Source organism: Nicotiana tomentosiformis, chromosome 7 (genome assembly GCF_000390325.3).
Source record: "Nicotiana tomentosiformis chromosome 7, ASM39032v3, whole genome shotgun sequence".
Taxonomy (NCBI): domain Eukaryota; kingdom Viridiplantae; phylum Streptophyta; class Magnoliopsida; order Solanales; family Solanaceae; genus Nicotiana; species Nicotiana tomentosiformis.
In genome coordinates, this window is record NC_090818.1 from 9,143,255 (window position 1) to 9,158,179 (window position 14,925).

Genomic DNA, 14,925 nt, shown 5'->3' on the forward strand with positions numbered 1-14,925 from the left:
AGTTTTATTTGTCTAGCAAGTAGCAAGCATCTCTCACCATCGGTTGAAGGTGCACTAGCAAGAACCCTATGCTGTAATTTTAGGATTTTAAATTTAATTTCTTTGCGAAATAGGTTTCAATTTGAATAAAAGTAGATTGCAAATTTTATATGAATGCGTTTAACAATTCTTCGAGTCAGAAGTAGATGATGATAATGATAGAAGAAGGCAAAGATTATTTGAAGAAAAAGAAGATTTTTTGTTTCCGCCAACATCGTGGTGTGGAAGACAAAGAAGTTTTTTTGTGGAAGACAAAGACGGAAATATTAACAAATTTGCAATGAGATTGATGAAAGATATGAAATTAAGAAAGAAGAGGATTTAACAAAGGTATTATTGCAAGCCCTTGCCCACGAAGTGTATTTTTTTCGCTTTTCTCTTCCTTTTTTTCCGTTGTTCATTCAAATTTAGTATCATTCAAAAGAATAATATTCGGAATTTCATTCCTTATATTCTACCTTTCTTGCATTAGCGTGTATCGGTTAAAAGTTTATCATCCAAATAGTTGTGGTGTTTGTATACTATATAGCAAAATATTCTAAATTAGTAAGAATAATGGTTTATCTAAATAGGAGTTGAAGGATTATCTTAATTTTTACTATCAATGGTATTTTATATGTATGTTTGTATATGTGTTTGAGTAGTATATGTGAATTTATTTTTAGGGCTTATTTATTTATATTTAAACTTTATTTGTAAGGTGAACCTCGAAAGGACACTTTATATGTTCTCAATGTCATCATTGGAACTCCAGTGAGTATTATTCTCTGTATCTTTATTTTTGGTTTGTTTTTTATCAATTCACTTAATATTTTTATAGTATGCATAATGATCATTCCTTGGATTATAACTCCATGGTTAAAGTTGGATTCTTGAAAATAATATTCTTATACCATGATAATATGATAATGTATGTGATTAAATTTCTTTAGTGTTTTGCTTATCATATTTTGCTTTCTTAAAAATCAAGATAATCTGAGAACTAAATACTGTCGATACTTCAATTCTTGATTTTTTGCACATGTTGATTAAAAAAAGATTATGTTTCAGTATCTCATCCATGAAAAAATATGAATAAATAAAGATGAGAATATAAAGCTAGACAGAAAATTTTGGAGCAAATATAGTTAGGAATAGAAATACCAAAAAAAGAAGAAGTAAACGATAAAGAAATATAAAAGGGTAATGAAAGTTTCCAAAAAGGTATTAAAAACTAAAGCATGATATGCGAATGAGTATTGAATTGCTTATGTTTTATTTGTCAAATACATTCGTATTGCCTTATTTTCTTCCAGAAAGTTGAACTGATTCTTTCTTCGTTCTACTTTAATTTGGACGAGGATGAAACTTTTCGTTTCAAGTTTTATATAGTACAAAGTGAAGTAGTTACTTCGATGAGCAATTTTTTTATTTTAAAATTTTAATTGATTTAAACTTTGAACTCTTTATTTTGAGTCATTCTTCGACCTTTATGACAGTCGGAGAAAGTTAAAATAGAGTTCAAAAACTCGATATCCCATGTAAAATCTCGTCATCATGAGACTGATCCAAATATGCTAGGAGTAAAGGAATCTCGAAGCTTAAGCTATCTAAAGACTTATGCGAGGAAGGATTTCTTTTTCTATTAGTAAGTTAAATAGAATCTATATTTGTCGCTTTAAAAGAATTTATAAATTTTTTAATATTTCAGTTTATAACTCAAAAATATTTTTAAATAATGTTATACATGTAATTTTTAAAAAATTTATTCTCGAAAAATATACGCGCAACCTGAGACTAGTTAAAAGAAATGTTCTAGACACAAAATAGACCAAAAAAGCATAAATTGTACCTTCAAGACTTTTCATTTAAATCTTTTGTTTTTCCATAATTCCCGTTAAATCTAACATGTAAAGTTTGTTAACTATTTGAAAGCGAACAGAAATGCTCATTTTTGACAAATTTTAAGGACCATAACTACTTGAAAGATATTTAAGAGATTATTTTAAACTTACCCCAAGTATAAGGGATCAATTTTATCATTTTCTCTTTTTGTCGGTGTACACAATTTTCATCCCCATTAAAATATTTATTTAATGAAGCGGCCAAATTCCCGGTGCGCATTTTCATCATAATAACACTATAATATCCTGACCGTCCACGTCATAAATGGACCAACATATTTTAAAAATCTAAGATCTTGACTCTAAAATTAAGAAAAATAAAGCAGCTTTACTCCATTGATTACTCTTTAGAAAGAGAGAATAAAACAGAAGTTCTGAAATCTATGTTGAGCTTCAAGTGATCAGTGACAATCTCCAAGCTGTATGAGGTAAACCAATGATAGTATTATTTTTCATAATTTCAGCTTTAACATAGTCAATTCTTGCTTATACTTACTCAGATCTACAAATTCTTGGTTTTAATTTGTCAAATTTCATGTTTTTCAGATACCCTTTAGTCATTTGTTTAAGTGGTAGTTTAATATATTGCCCCATTTTAATTTACAGATTTCATTCTTGTTGTGTTTGAGGTTTTAAGTGCTATAGTAAGCTCATAAAAGTGTGAAAAAAAATGATGAGTCGGTCGTCAAATTTGCTGTCAAGGAGTGGAAGTTTCAGGCCAGAAAATTTGGGGCAAAATGCAATGGCAATGATAGGGAACTTGTGTTTCACTATATTTGTAGTTGGGGTTTTGATTTTCACTATAATTGCTGCAACTTATGAGCCTGAAGACCCTTTATTCCACCCTTCAACAAAGATCACTAATTTCCTTACTTCCAAATCTAATGCTACATTTAAAGCTGATGATACTGTTGTGAGGACTGGTGAGGACTTTCTTGGTCCTAATCAGACCGCATTTTCGACTTTTATAAACCTCACTGATGTTGATGTTCCGATGGCTATTGGTTTAACTGAAAGTGTCACTGAGGATAATTTGGATTGTCGTGGCAAAACTGATGATCCCATTGATTGTACTGACCCGGACGTGTTTCATTTGTTGATGAGGGCTGCCATTGAGAAGTTTAAGGACATACATTTTTTCCGGTTTGGGAAGCCGGTTCGAGGGTCGAATGATAGTTCCTGCCACATGGCGTGGCGGTTTAGGCCTAAGGAAGGGAAGACTGCTTCCCTTTATAAGGATTACCGGTCTTTTGTGGTTTCTAGGTCGGAGAACTGCACGCTTGATGTGGTCAGTATAGGTGATTATCATTCCGGTGGAAATGCTCGGAAGAGGAAGAGAAAAAACAAGGGAGGGTCAGACAGAACTCCTGCTAAGCTAGATGAGGGGTTTGAGAAGGCATCTCAGAAGATAGAGGGAGAAATTATTGCTTTACCTGTGGTTGGGGAAGCTGTAAATGACTCACTTCCTGTGGTGGAATCGGAGAGTTCATTCGGTAGTGGTAAGTATTTGATTTATTCTGGAGGTGGGGATAGGTGCAAGAGCATGAACCATTACCTTTGGAGTTTCATGTGTGCGTTGGGTGAGGCTCAATATTTGAACAGGACGTTGATAATGGACTTAAGTATTTGTTTAAACAAGATTTACACTTCATCTGATGTGGATGAGGAAGGAAAGGATTTCAGGTTTTACTTCGATTTTGAGCACTTAAAAGATTCAGCGTCAGTCCTTGATCAGGTTCAGTTTTGGTCGGATTGGAATAAATGGCATAAACAAGACAGATTAAGTCTCCATCTTGTGGAGGATTTTAGGATTACGCCAATGAAGTTATCTCAAGTGAAGGATACTTTAATCATGAGGAAATTTGGTTCCGTAGAGCCAGATAATTACTGGTACAGGGTATGTGAGGGTGAAACAGAATCTATCGTTCAACGACCATGGCATCTGGTATGGAAATCAAGACGGTTAATGGACATTGTTTCAGCTGTTGCGTCGAGGTTGAATTGGGATTATGACTCAGTTCATGTTGTAAGGGGAGAGAAGGCAAGGAATCGTGAAATGTGGCCGCATTTGGCAGAAGATACTTCTCCTGAGTCTCTACTGTCTACCTTGCAGGACAAGATCGATGACGGAAGGAACCTGTATATTGCAACGGATGAAACAGATACATCCTTTTTTGACCCTTTAAAAGACAAGTATTCCACACATTTCCTTGATGAATATAAAGATCTTTGGGATGAAAACAGCGAGTGGTATGCAGAGACTGCAAAACTTAATAACGGGAGTCCAGTTGAATTTGACGGGTACATGAGGGTTTCAGTTGATACCGAAGTTTTCTTCAGAGGTAAAAAGCAGATTGAGACATTTAATGATCTCACCAAAGACTGCAAGGATGGGATCAATACATGCACTTCGTCCAGCTAATTTCTGACTGACTTTTGAAGCTTTACTCCTGCCAGAGTTTGGGTAAATCTATACCGTGTTGTTGTTTTAGGTAACTTTTTGGTCTTAATTTGTCGAATGCATTCGTACGTATCTATTCTGAGAAGCAATAATAGATTATTTCTTTAGTTGGTACCTCTTTATAGTGTAGTTGCATTGTACTCAGTGTCCACTTCAAGTTTGTATCCCTTCATTTAGTTAGTTAATAAGAATGCTATTTGTGTTCCTGACTTAAGTGCAGTTACTTTAATCATCAAATTGTTGTTTGATCTCATTTGTGCTTATGCTAATCAAATGCTTCTCTCGGCAATGCTGAACCATTGCAATCTTAGTGTGCATTCTAGTATTTTTTTTGTATCACCTACAAGTAGAACTAAAATGCTCGACGTATATGGAATAACTCGATACATCCTTGATTAAATGCTGCTACTAGTTGACTTGTTCAAGATAGTTCATGGAATTCATGTTTTTCTAGTGTTATCGAAAATAAGTTGATTGATAACTCAGTCGCGTATTCTCATTTCCTAAGGTATTAGATTGTATTGTAAACTAGTAGCCATCTGTCTTTGGATAGTTATCCTGTCTAAGCCCTGCCATTTATGTTGCTTAAAGGTATGATCGGAGGTTCGATTACTAACGTGCTATGACTGTTCTGAGACCTACCTGTACATATAGTGTGGTTATAATGCTGAACATGGTTACAAAATAGGGTGTTATTTTCTTATTGGAATAAAGAAAATGCTGGCTATCTTTGCGGATTTTAGCGATCTCCAACTGAATAAGTAAAAATTTATAACATCTTTCTTCTTTATTTATTCAAATTTGGACTTGGTTATTTCCAATTTCTGCAAAATGTCTAGCTTCCCGAGTAGCTAAACTTACTCGTTCTGAAATTCTTATTCCCAATAATGATTTGAGTCCTTTTCAGACTGGCCAAAAATGATGAAGAATAGAAGGTTTCAACTGACTGCTACTCTTTATTTTTCTTCTCCATTTGTATATCAACACTGAGGATTCAAATAGTCGACTTCAACTTTGTAGTGCCAGCATTTCTTAAATTCGACGTCACAATTTACAGCTTATTTTCTACTATTATTTCCGAGAGCTTAAGCCTATTTATATAACCCCCTCAACACCACCCACCTCGGGTAATCATCTTAATAACAACAGCTACTGCGCCTCAATCTTATATAAAGTTGAGGTCCGCGATATTAATCCTCACTTCTTTATTTGAGTTCACATTACATTATTATCATGCCAAAATAAAATAAGGGTAGTGAAATAAGTACCGGCAAGGAAAAAATAGATGGAAAGGAAAAACATGTAACGATTATTTGTTTTTTAGAAAGTTGTTATCCCAAGTATCCTTGAATCTTATTGGCATCAGTATCTAGACAAATTTGCAATGAAATTAAAAGATTGTTACATTAAATGGTAAATACGTGTATAACACGAGAATATTAAATTTAAGATAAATATCATATTTTCATACAATAATTAAAAATAAAAGGAAAAAAATAGTGGTGTTCAAAGCAGAAATGAGGACAACCTCAGGAAGAGGCAAGCATAAAACATCAGAACAGAAACTAAGAATAATTCATTCCTGGAGAGGAATTTGTTTTTTGTTTGGGGAGGAATTCTCTTAAATGAGAATTCTTCTTTCTCTCCTTCTTCTCCTACTTTCTTTCTGCTCTAATATTTCTTAATTCATTGGAAATCTTTTCACTTTTTAACAATTCTCCAATCTTGCATTTTCCAGGTATTTATTGCTAGGTTTCTCTTTTTGTGGTTCTTTTTCTTTCCTTTTATTGTTCTAATTTATATTTGCTGCTTCTTTAATTTCTTCTTTCTATTTTCTCTTTTATGAATGTTTTTTTTTTGGTCTTGACACTGTTCATTTTGAATCTTTATTAGGTGGAGATTGAATACTAATTTATTCTCATGTTACATGATAACATGCTTTTATCAAATTCAGGATTTAAGAAGGAAAAAAAAGGGAGATTCCCTTCTTTCCTGTGCTTTTTTGGATTAATTTGAAAGTACTCCTGAAAATATTATCCACACCTCATTTTCCGTTCCAAAAGGACCAGAACCAAAGATAACAAAATTTAACAAAATGGATAGAGAAAAAGGGATATTAAAAAGAAATCGAAAAGAAAGCCATGATTTTCACTAATTAAGGGAATTCAAAATATGAAGAAGTAGAAACACAAAGACGATAAAGGGATTCAACATCTATTACATCTGCTACATGTATATACTAGTGTAATTTTCTGGCGATAGCTCCGCTCATGCGGCCTTTCCCCCCTCCCCTCGTCGTCATCAGGTCACTAACTTTCTTGACCTTCCCCTGCCCCTTGTCGTCATCAGATCACCAACTTTCTTGACCTTCTCATACATGATCTTACGACTTTGTTAACCATACACAAAAACTCCATCCAAAAGTTTCTTGTTCAAGAGATGGCTTTCTTTTGCAGAGTCCACAAAAAAATGGCTGAACAATCAAGTGTGAGTCAACATTCAATAGAGATTGGACAATCAAAGAAGAAGTTGATTGTGCCAAGCATACTAGTAGGCATAAAGAACCAGCCATCTTCAGTGCCTTCTTCACCTTCAGGCCAACCAAAGAGCGCGAAGTACAACTGCTTATGCTCACCAACTACACATGCTGGTTCTTTCAGGTGCAGATATCACAGGACCTCTAGCTTGACTCGAAATAGCATCTCTGTTGGCTCAAAACTCTCTGAACTAGCTGCTGGAAAATGACTCAAATAATGTAGCATTTCATCTGTAATAAAGCTGTAATAAGGACTCAATTTTCTGTGGATTGCTTCTCTTTTTCAACTTTCCACTTAATATGGACTTTCTAATCTGATTCCTATAGTTGTAAAATCATGAAGAATGCTTGGTTGTCCATTTGTTTGTTTATTGCTTGATTATGAGTTCAATCATTGCACATGTTATGCCTAACCTCCTCCACTCAACCAAAAGAAAACCAAACAAGAAAATGAGGAAAGCATAAGACTCTTTCAGTTTCTGCAATCAGATATAAGGAAATTAAGCAGCAGCCTACAATGGTGTCTGCATTAGAAAGTGAATCTTCAAAAATAAGTGAATCTCTCTCTATCCTCCTTTTACTTTCTTTTTTTCCGACAACCGTGGAGCTTCACACACCTCGGCTAATTCCACAGGATTCCAGCTACTTCCCACCAGCACAGATATAGGTAACTCGGCTAATTCCACAAGATTCTGGTACAGATCCCACCAGCACAGATACCGGTAACTCTGTCCACCAAGGCTTGGACAGATGAGAAGAAATCACCTAGCGTTTGCTGGGACTCCTTTTACTTTAATCTAGCAACTTCCCAGACTTTGAAATAACCTCTCACGAAACACCGGATTAAGCAAGCAGAAAGAGTTCACTGATTGAAAGAAGCTAAGCAAGAAGATGGAAAAACATCACAACAAGAACCTCCTTCATATAATATGTACAAGAATGTATGAATTTTTTTGGTCACAGCAAAGAGACCCGTCACTCCGAGAGGACGCCAAAAGCATTACAAATATGAAAACCTATAGAACTACCCAATGTCAAAGATCAACCATGCATGTTGTACTCAGCCTGTACACACTACTAAGATGTACACACTACACCATCTATCCTCAGATGTATATAGTGTTATAAGCCTCATAAAACTTGTAGCTCACATAGGACAAGTATCTTCTTCGCCTTCTTGAGGCATCATGTAATTCCTGCAAAGTGGACAAGTTACATTCCAATACTTGAGCCATTTCTCTAGACATTGCTTATGGAAAACATGGCCACAAGAGAGATGGTTTATCTCTGCATCAGGCTCAAAATCCGTTAGGCAGACCGAGCACTCTTTCTCAGCGTGGTTAGAGATACAGATCGAGTCATAACGAATTGCAGGGGTATGACTTCTGAATTCCTCCATATATGACTCTGATGGGCTTCCACGACATTCAAATGGGTCCAAGGGTCCTCCTTCGATAGAATATTCGTCCCATGCTGCTATGCGGATGCCAATCACGTGAAGGATTGATCGGACTATCTCCTTGAGAACGGCGATGGAAATGGCTGTGTTCATTAGAATCACACAGAGCACTCCTGCATCTGCTGGAGTTGGATACTGTGAAAGGCCCATAGTGGATCGGAATCTAGTCATTGAAATAAAACAGCAACCATTAGAAAAGGAAAAATTAGCCAATGAAAAAGGGCAAGTTACACATTTGGCTGGTCAGCAAAAATAGTTGCATCCGCTAGCCAAATATACAAAAACATGTATATTAATGTGTATTATACATTTCGCCACTATTATTTTGGGAGCGGCTATACTGTGTAGTTTTCCCTATGGAAAAAATAGTATCAAAGTTATTTTGAAAAAACCACCACCAACAAAACTAGTTTCATATTCTTTTAGCAAAAGAGTTAGTCAAAATTCATCTTCCAAACAACTAACAACAAAAAACTCAATGAAACCCCAAAGGTGGAGTCTAGGGAGCGTAGTTTGTACGCAGCCTTACCCCTACCTTGCGAAGGTGGAGAGGCTATTTCCGATAGACCCTCAGATTAAGCACCGGAAAAAAATCCATCTTCCAGCTAAGTAAAATAAATCCATATTCTGTCTAGATATTCCAAGTAGATTGTACTAGACTAATACTTTCTTGAGCCGAGGGTTTACCGGAAGCAACCTCTCTACCTCCCCACGGTAGGGGTAAAGCGTGTGTACACACTACCCTCCCCAGACCTCACTTATGGGATTCCACTGGGTTGTTGTGGTTGTTGTAGTAGTATTGTACTAGACTAATAGTTGCTTCAAGTTATGCAATATTAAGGTAAACATTTTCTATTCTTGGCCCCTTTACTTCTTCTAGTCTAGAAGATGATTATTCCAAAAAGAAAGAGCATCCAGAACAGCAATCATAGGAAAGACCAGAACTTCTGAAATAAGATTTTACCTAGGCTGAAATCAAGTATTTTTCTTCAAGCAAAAAACTTCTGAAATTGCTCAGTGCACTGGATCTGCAAAAAAAACAAGCAGCAACATATATCAATCAGTCACTTTTGAGGAAAAGTTAAAAGGAGGCCACAGAAGTAAGCCAATTATAAATGGAACATATTCCTTCTAGAGAAGCAGATTATAGTTATCAGCCTAAATATTAATTAACATATGCATCAAAGTAATAACTAGAGGTGAGTAAACCATAGTGATTGAGTAGGTGAGAAAATATGGAAAGCAGAAACACAATTAGGGATTCAAAATTGGAGCTTTATGCACATCTAAACAAGATGAGGAAACCCCATCAATCGGAAAGTCCTTAAACTTTTTGTATCAGTTCAATTTTGTATCATTTGAAAAACAAAACCAGATTTTCATGAACATGGATCCAAGAACTAAAGAAACTTCTGATAAAAATTGGATCTTTTTTGCTATCCTGATACCAAATGTTAATAGACAAATGAAAAGCAGAACCAAAAAACAGAAATTTTTTATATTGAATAAAATGTGGAGATCCAAGGTAAAATCAGCCCTTTCAAGTGGCAAATTATCCATCATCAAGAAGCATTAAAAATATTTAAAAAACTCAAATCAAATAAAAACATAATCAGCTTAAAATACAGAAGCAGGAAATACAATTTAATTCCTCAAATTTGAGATCTAATAACAGATCAAGACTCACATATTATGTGAACCCCATCAAGAACTGCATAAAAAACCATATTTTCCAAAGACTTTTATAAATAATAAGATGATTGTGAACCAAATAGAAGGATAAGGAATTACACAATTGGAAAGAGATAAAGATAATAGATAAAGGGTACTACTACTTACTTTATAGGTATAGTAGGAGCTAGAAGAACTTGAGGATTTCTTTATAGTTTAAAATTGCAAAAAATTTGGGAGAGAAATTGTTGATAGGGAATAAGGGTAAGGTTGTAGATTCATAGGATAGCGAGAGAGGACAATGTTGATAATGGTTGATGAGATAGCCTCCTCCTATTAACTCCTATAGACCCCTTCTATTTATAGCACAATCAAACTTTCTTGGGTCCCATTTTAAATTGTCTCTTTGCTTTCACTCCATGTTCTTATTTTACTATATTTAATCATAGTCTTGGACTTTATAGCCATTGGGGTGTTTCTCTAATTATTAGTATATACCATTCAACTATAGTTATCTTCATCCCTTTGTACTTTTGCGTGGATTGTTGTAAGTTGTAACTTATTGTAACTTGTTCGTTTTTATTAAAGTGGGAGTTTGAAAATTTATCCTATGTTAGTAACAACAATGATATACCCGGTATATCCTTACAAATGCAGCTTAGGGAGTGAAGTTTGTGCGTAGACCTTACTCTTACCCAGACGCGAACTTATAATTTTTACGTGATGAGTGCACAATATTCTGCTCAACCAGTAAAGGTTATTAGTGTTTTAGGTGTCAAGTGCTTTAAATTAACTACTTTCAAAGTATATACATATACATATACAAGATTTTTACCGAAACTTAGTGGTCCGATCATGGGCGGACCCACGTGGAGAGGTGAGGGGTCACTAGCACCCTATAGGCTCTGGAAAAGGCATGTATATATTACTGTATATACATCGAGGACCCCTATAATAATTTAATTGTGCCCCTAAAAGATCAAAATGTCCCTTGGTTGCACTGGTTCTGCAGGCTGTTTAGTTTCATTCCCTCACTGCTAGACCCAGGATCAATTCCCAACACCATCATTACTTCACCAATCACCACTTCTTTCTTCTTTCCCTTTTTAATAGTACATAGAAGTCACTTAGTTTAATTTTTTTCTTTTAAAATCTCTCCATCTAAGTACCAAAACTCAACTTCTCTTCACGATTAGTTCTTTGTATCTTTTACACAAAATACTCAAAAACTCTATTGGAGATACATTTTCTAGACTTTGAAAAGTTAATAAAGAGACACAAAAATAATGATTAAAGACAGTAAGAAAGGGGGATAAAATATTTCGTTAACTAGTTTCATTAGTCAATAATCTTTATCTCTAATCAATTTTTATTATTATTTCATTTAGAAAAAATAAAGACAATGAAAACCTTCTCCCTTCGACGTTTACTTTGGCAAAGTAGCAAGTATTAGTTGACTCTAGGACTTCGATTGAGGCTTTTTGGACTGCTTACAGACTTTTATTAGTCATGATTTTGTTTAAGCTTTTTATGTTTTTAAATATTCTTTCGGCCACGAACTCGTAATCACTAAGTTTTCAAAGAGTTGCACGCCAAACTTTATTGCAATTAATATTATTTTCATATTTACGTTAAAGATAATGGTGCCCCCGCGACGTTCAAATTCTGGGTCCGCCTCTGGGTCCGATGACCCCTCACTTTAACATATAGGTCCACCTTTGCTCCTACCTTGTGAAGTTAGAGAGGTTGTTTTCGATTGATCATCGGCTCAAGAAAAGCATTTCTAAGCAACAACAACAAATTCAGTATAATCTCACAAGTAAAATCTTGGGAGGATAGTATGTACGCGAATCTTACTCATATCTTGTGAAGGTAAAGAGGCAAGGAAAGCATTTTTAAGTAGGATTGAAAAAGAAGCCATATTGAAAAATAATATTGAAGAAGCTAGGCCGAAAATAAAAAAGACAAGAACAATAACAATAACAAATAACAAAGCAATAAGATAACCAAAGCAAAGAAAATAACTATAGTAATAAAAATCAAAAAATAAGATAATACAAAATTTGTCATATATTAGTAAGTTTACTTTAGATTCAGCTTTTGTGGGGAAATGTTTTATGTATAAGTGAGTAGGAAAGATAATAACTTTTAATATTAGAGAAAAATACTTTTTATAATATTAGGCTTGGACAAGATAAATGAAATGACATGGACAATGATTATTAATCTAACTTTCTTGAAATTGAGATGTAATAATAATTGTTATAGTCATATTAAAAGAATGCACACTTTGCATTTTACAATTGGTTCTTAAAAAGCAGTGTATGACTTGTAAAGTTGTAATATTCTACCACTTAAAAAAGAGCTAAATGACCAATAGCAACACATCCAATGAGCCGTATTCTTTTTCTTGTTAATGGAAATATAGATTAATGTAACTACTGATTCTAAAAAGTAAAACCAATATAAATATTTCAAATTTGATTAGGAAATAACTTATGACCAATATCTTCCTCTCTTCCTTCATAAATTATACTATAATATAGAAGTAAAAACAAAAGGTATAAATAATGCATAATTATTGTTCTCATCAAATAATTTTTCTTTATTTTTAAGACCCGTTTGGCCATAGATTTTGCCAAAATAAAGTTGGATTTTATTTGGTAACACATGTTTGGCCATAGATTTTGCCTATATTTTGTCAAAATCCCAAAACCAGCTCAATAGCTGATTTTGGGCCAAAATATCACTATTATATTTTTCTAAAATTGCCCCAAACTTTTGTATTTTATAAAAGAGCCCACCGTTTATTATTTTGTAACAATGTTGCTTCGTCTTCTCGGTCACCTGATAGTGTATCATGTAGTTCATTATAAAAATGATAATTTTGTATCAAATTTATTTATGTTCAGGACTATAGTTTGCGATAATATAATGAATGTTATTGATAATGGTATTGTTGGGTATTTGTGATAGTTTTTAGAACTTGTGGGTATAAGTCATGCTTCATGTTTTTCCAGAATAAATTTAAAAAATATGTTTTGAAAACTGATATCCAAACACATTTTTATCTTCAAACCAAACTTGATCCAAATAAGATTTTCAAAACAAATTTGGGAATCTATGCCAAACGCGAACTTAGTTTTAAGTTGTTGCTTGTACGTTAGTTGACCACATGATCCATCACATGGACGCTTAATAATTAATGCTAATCATTGTACTTATGACTCACTTAAAGGTTTGGCGACCAATGGGAAGAAGCAATTTTATATTTAATAGTATTCCCGATATTTTGGGAAAACCAAAATACTCGATAAAGCAATAGATTAATAATTCAATAAGCTAAAAGAAATAAGTACATCTTTCGAATTTAATACGAAGACGTAGAGAAATATGGAATTTGAGTTTTATATTTTAAAAGTGTGATGCTCAATACTTTTCTTCTGCGCTTGTTCAAATAAAACTTGAATTTTGAATATGTATTTGTTTGTTAACAAAGGAATCTGCGGCCATTACCTTCCGGGCAGAGTCGGATCCAGGATTTAAATCTTATGGGTTCAATTTTAAGATTTTTAACATTGAACCCATTATATTTTTAAAATTATGAGTTCATATCTACTATTTTTGTAATTTAATGAATTTTTACATATAAATTTTTACTCCTCGTCGAAAGTTATGGGTTCAGTTGAACCCGTAGCCACCAAGCTACATCCGCCTCTGCTTCCGGTGCATGCAGTGCAGCACTAAGCAAGTCTCTTGTGACGGACTCAACTAAGAAGGTAAGCAAGTGATTTTCAAACACTAGACCCCTCTTTAGAAGTCCCTACTCAACCAACATGACCACCCCGAAAGGTAAACACGTACTATATCCTTTACTTGTCCACTATTTTAAAAATAGATTTTTACTTGTCACTTTTAGCATATCATGAAGAGAAGACAATTTATTTTTTCATGTTATACTCATAATATTAATTACTCATTTCAAATAATTTTCTCAAATCTATTAAAAATATGCATCAATTAATATGGGTATCATGGTAAATTATGCACTTCATTTATTCTTTCTTAAGAGGTGTGCAAAGTCCATAGTGGACAAGTAAAAGTAAACGGAGGAAGTATTTGTTATTTAACCAAAACTAAAATATTTGACAAAAGGGTTTATTCTCAATTATTTTTAATAGTGAGTTATCATTCAATTCTTTTACTCCCTCCGTTCACTTTTACTTGGCATGTATACTATAAATAGATTTTTATTTTTACTTGTCACTTTACGCATATCAAGAGAAAGATAAAAAAAATTTCTGTTATACCCACAATATTTATTATTCATTTCAAATCATTTTCTCAAATCCAATAAAATATGCATCAATTAATATGGGTATTATGGTAAATTATATATTTTATTTATTATTTTTTAAGGGGCGTGAAAAGTCAAAACGTGCCAAGTAAAAGTAAACGGAGGGAGTATATCTTTACTGTGTGAAGGTATGATTAGCGATTCCGGAACCAAAATGTGATATTTTTTTTACTCAAACAACCGAAATGCGTGGAAAAAAAAATATGGTGACCAAAATATATATAACGCCCTTTTAAAGGGCGCTATACCTTAACGGACTTTTGCTCATTAAGGTATAGCGCCCTTTAAAAGGGCGTTATACGTGAACTTGAAAAGAGCGGGAAGGTATAGCGTCGTTTATTAAGGCGTTATACATATTTTGTGGGCCCACCAATAATTCTTCTAGGTTTAACTAACATAACAATAATTCAAATGGGTATAACACCCTTATTTAAGGCATTATACGTAAAATAAATTATACTCCCATACTGGTTTTTGCCCTATTTAAGGAGGTTAAGAATTTTCTAAAAATTCATTCAT

At 33.8% G+C, this 14,925-nt stretch overlaps 2 protein-coding genes and 1 long non-coding RNA gene across 4 annotated transcripts; 2 read left to right on the plus strand and 1 right to left on the minus strand.

Moving 5' to 3' along the window:
• Positions 1-2,150: 2,150 nt before the first annotated feature.
• LOC104096406 (uncharacterized) lies at positions 2,151-4,589 on the plus strand. The gene is made up of 2 exons (XM_009602768.4): positions 2,151-2,350; positions 2,529-4,589. Exon 2 carries the CDS (start codon positions 2,593-2,595, stop codon positions 4,342-4,344), a length of 1,752 nt encoding a protein of 583 aa, XP_009601063.1. The 5' UTR covers positions 2,151-2,350; positions 2,529-2,592; the 3' UTR covers positions 4,345-4,589.
• A 1,367-nt stretch (positions 4,590-5,956) lies between these two features.
• LOC138896416 (uncharacterized) lies at positions 5,957-7,290 on the plus strand. The gene is made up of 2 exons (XR_011409494.1): positions 5,957-6,121; positions 6,840-7,290. It is a non-coding gene; the product is annotated as an uncharacterized lncRNA (long non-coding RNA).
• A 531-nt stretch (positions 7,291-7,821) lies between these two features.
• Positions 7,822-10,359, minus strand: LOC104096404 (probable E3 ubiquitin-protein ligase XERICO). 2 transcript variants are annotated; one of them, XM_070181287.1, is made up of 3 exons: positions 10,218-10,359; positions 9,343-9,406; positions 7,822-8,541 (listed from the first exon to the last, which is right to left on the minus strand). In XM_070181287.1, exon 3 carries the CDS (start codon positions 8,526-8,528, stop codon positions 8,067-8,069), a length of 462 nt encoding a protein of 153 aa, XP_070037388.1. In that variant the 5' UTR covers positions 8,529-8,541; positions 9,343-9,406; positions 10,218-10,359; the 3' UTR covers positions 7,822-8,066. The 2 variants fall into 2 exon arrangements, with proteins under 2 accessions (XP_070037388.1, XP_070037389.1); XM_070181288.1 differs by lacking the exon at positions 10,218-10,359 and adding an exon at positions 10,066-10,194.
• Between the last annotated feature and the right edge of the window lie 4,566 nt (positions 10,360-14,925).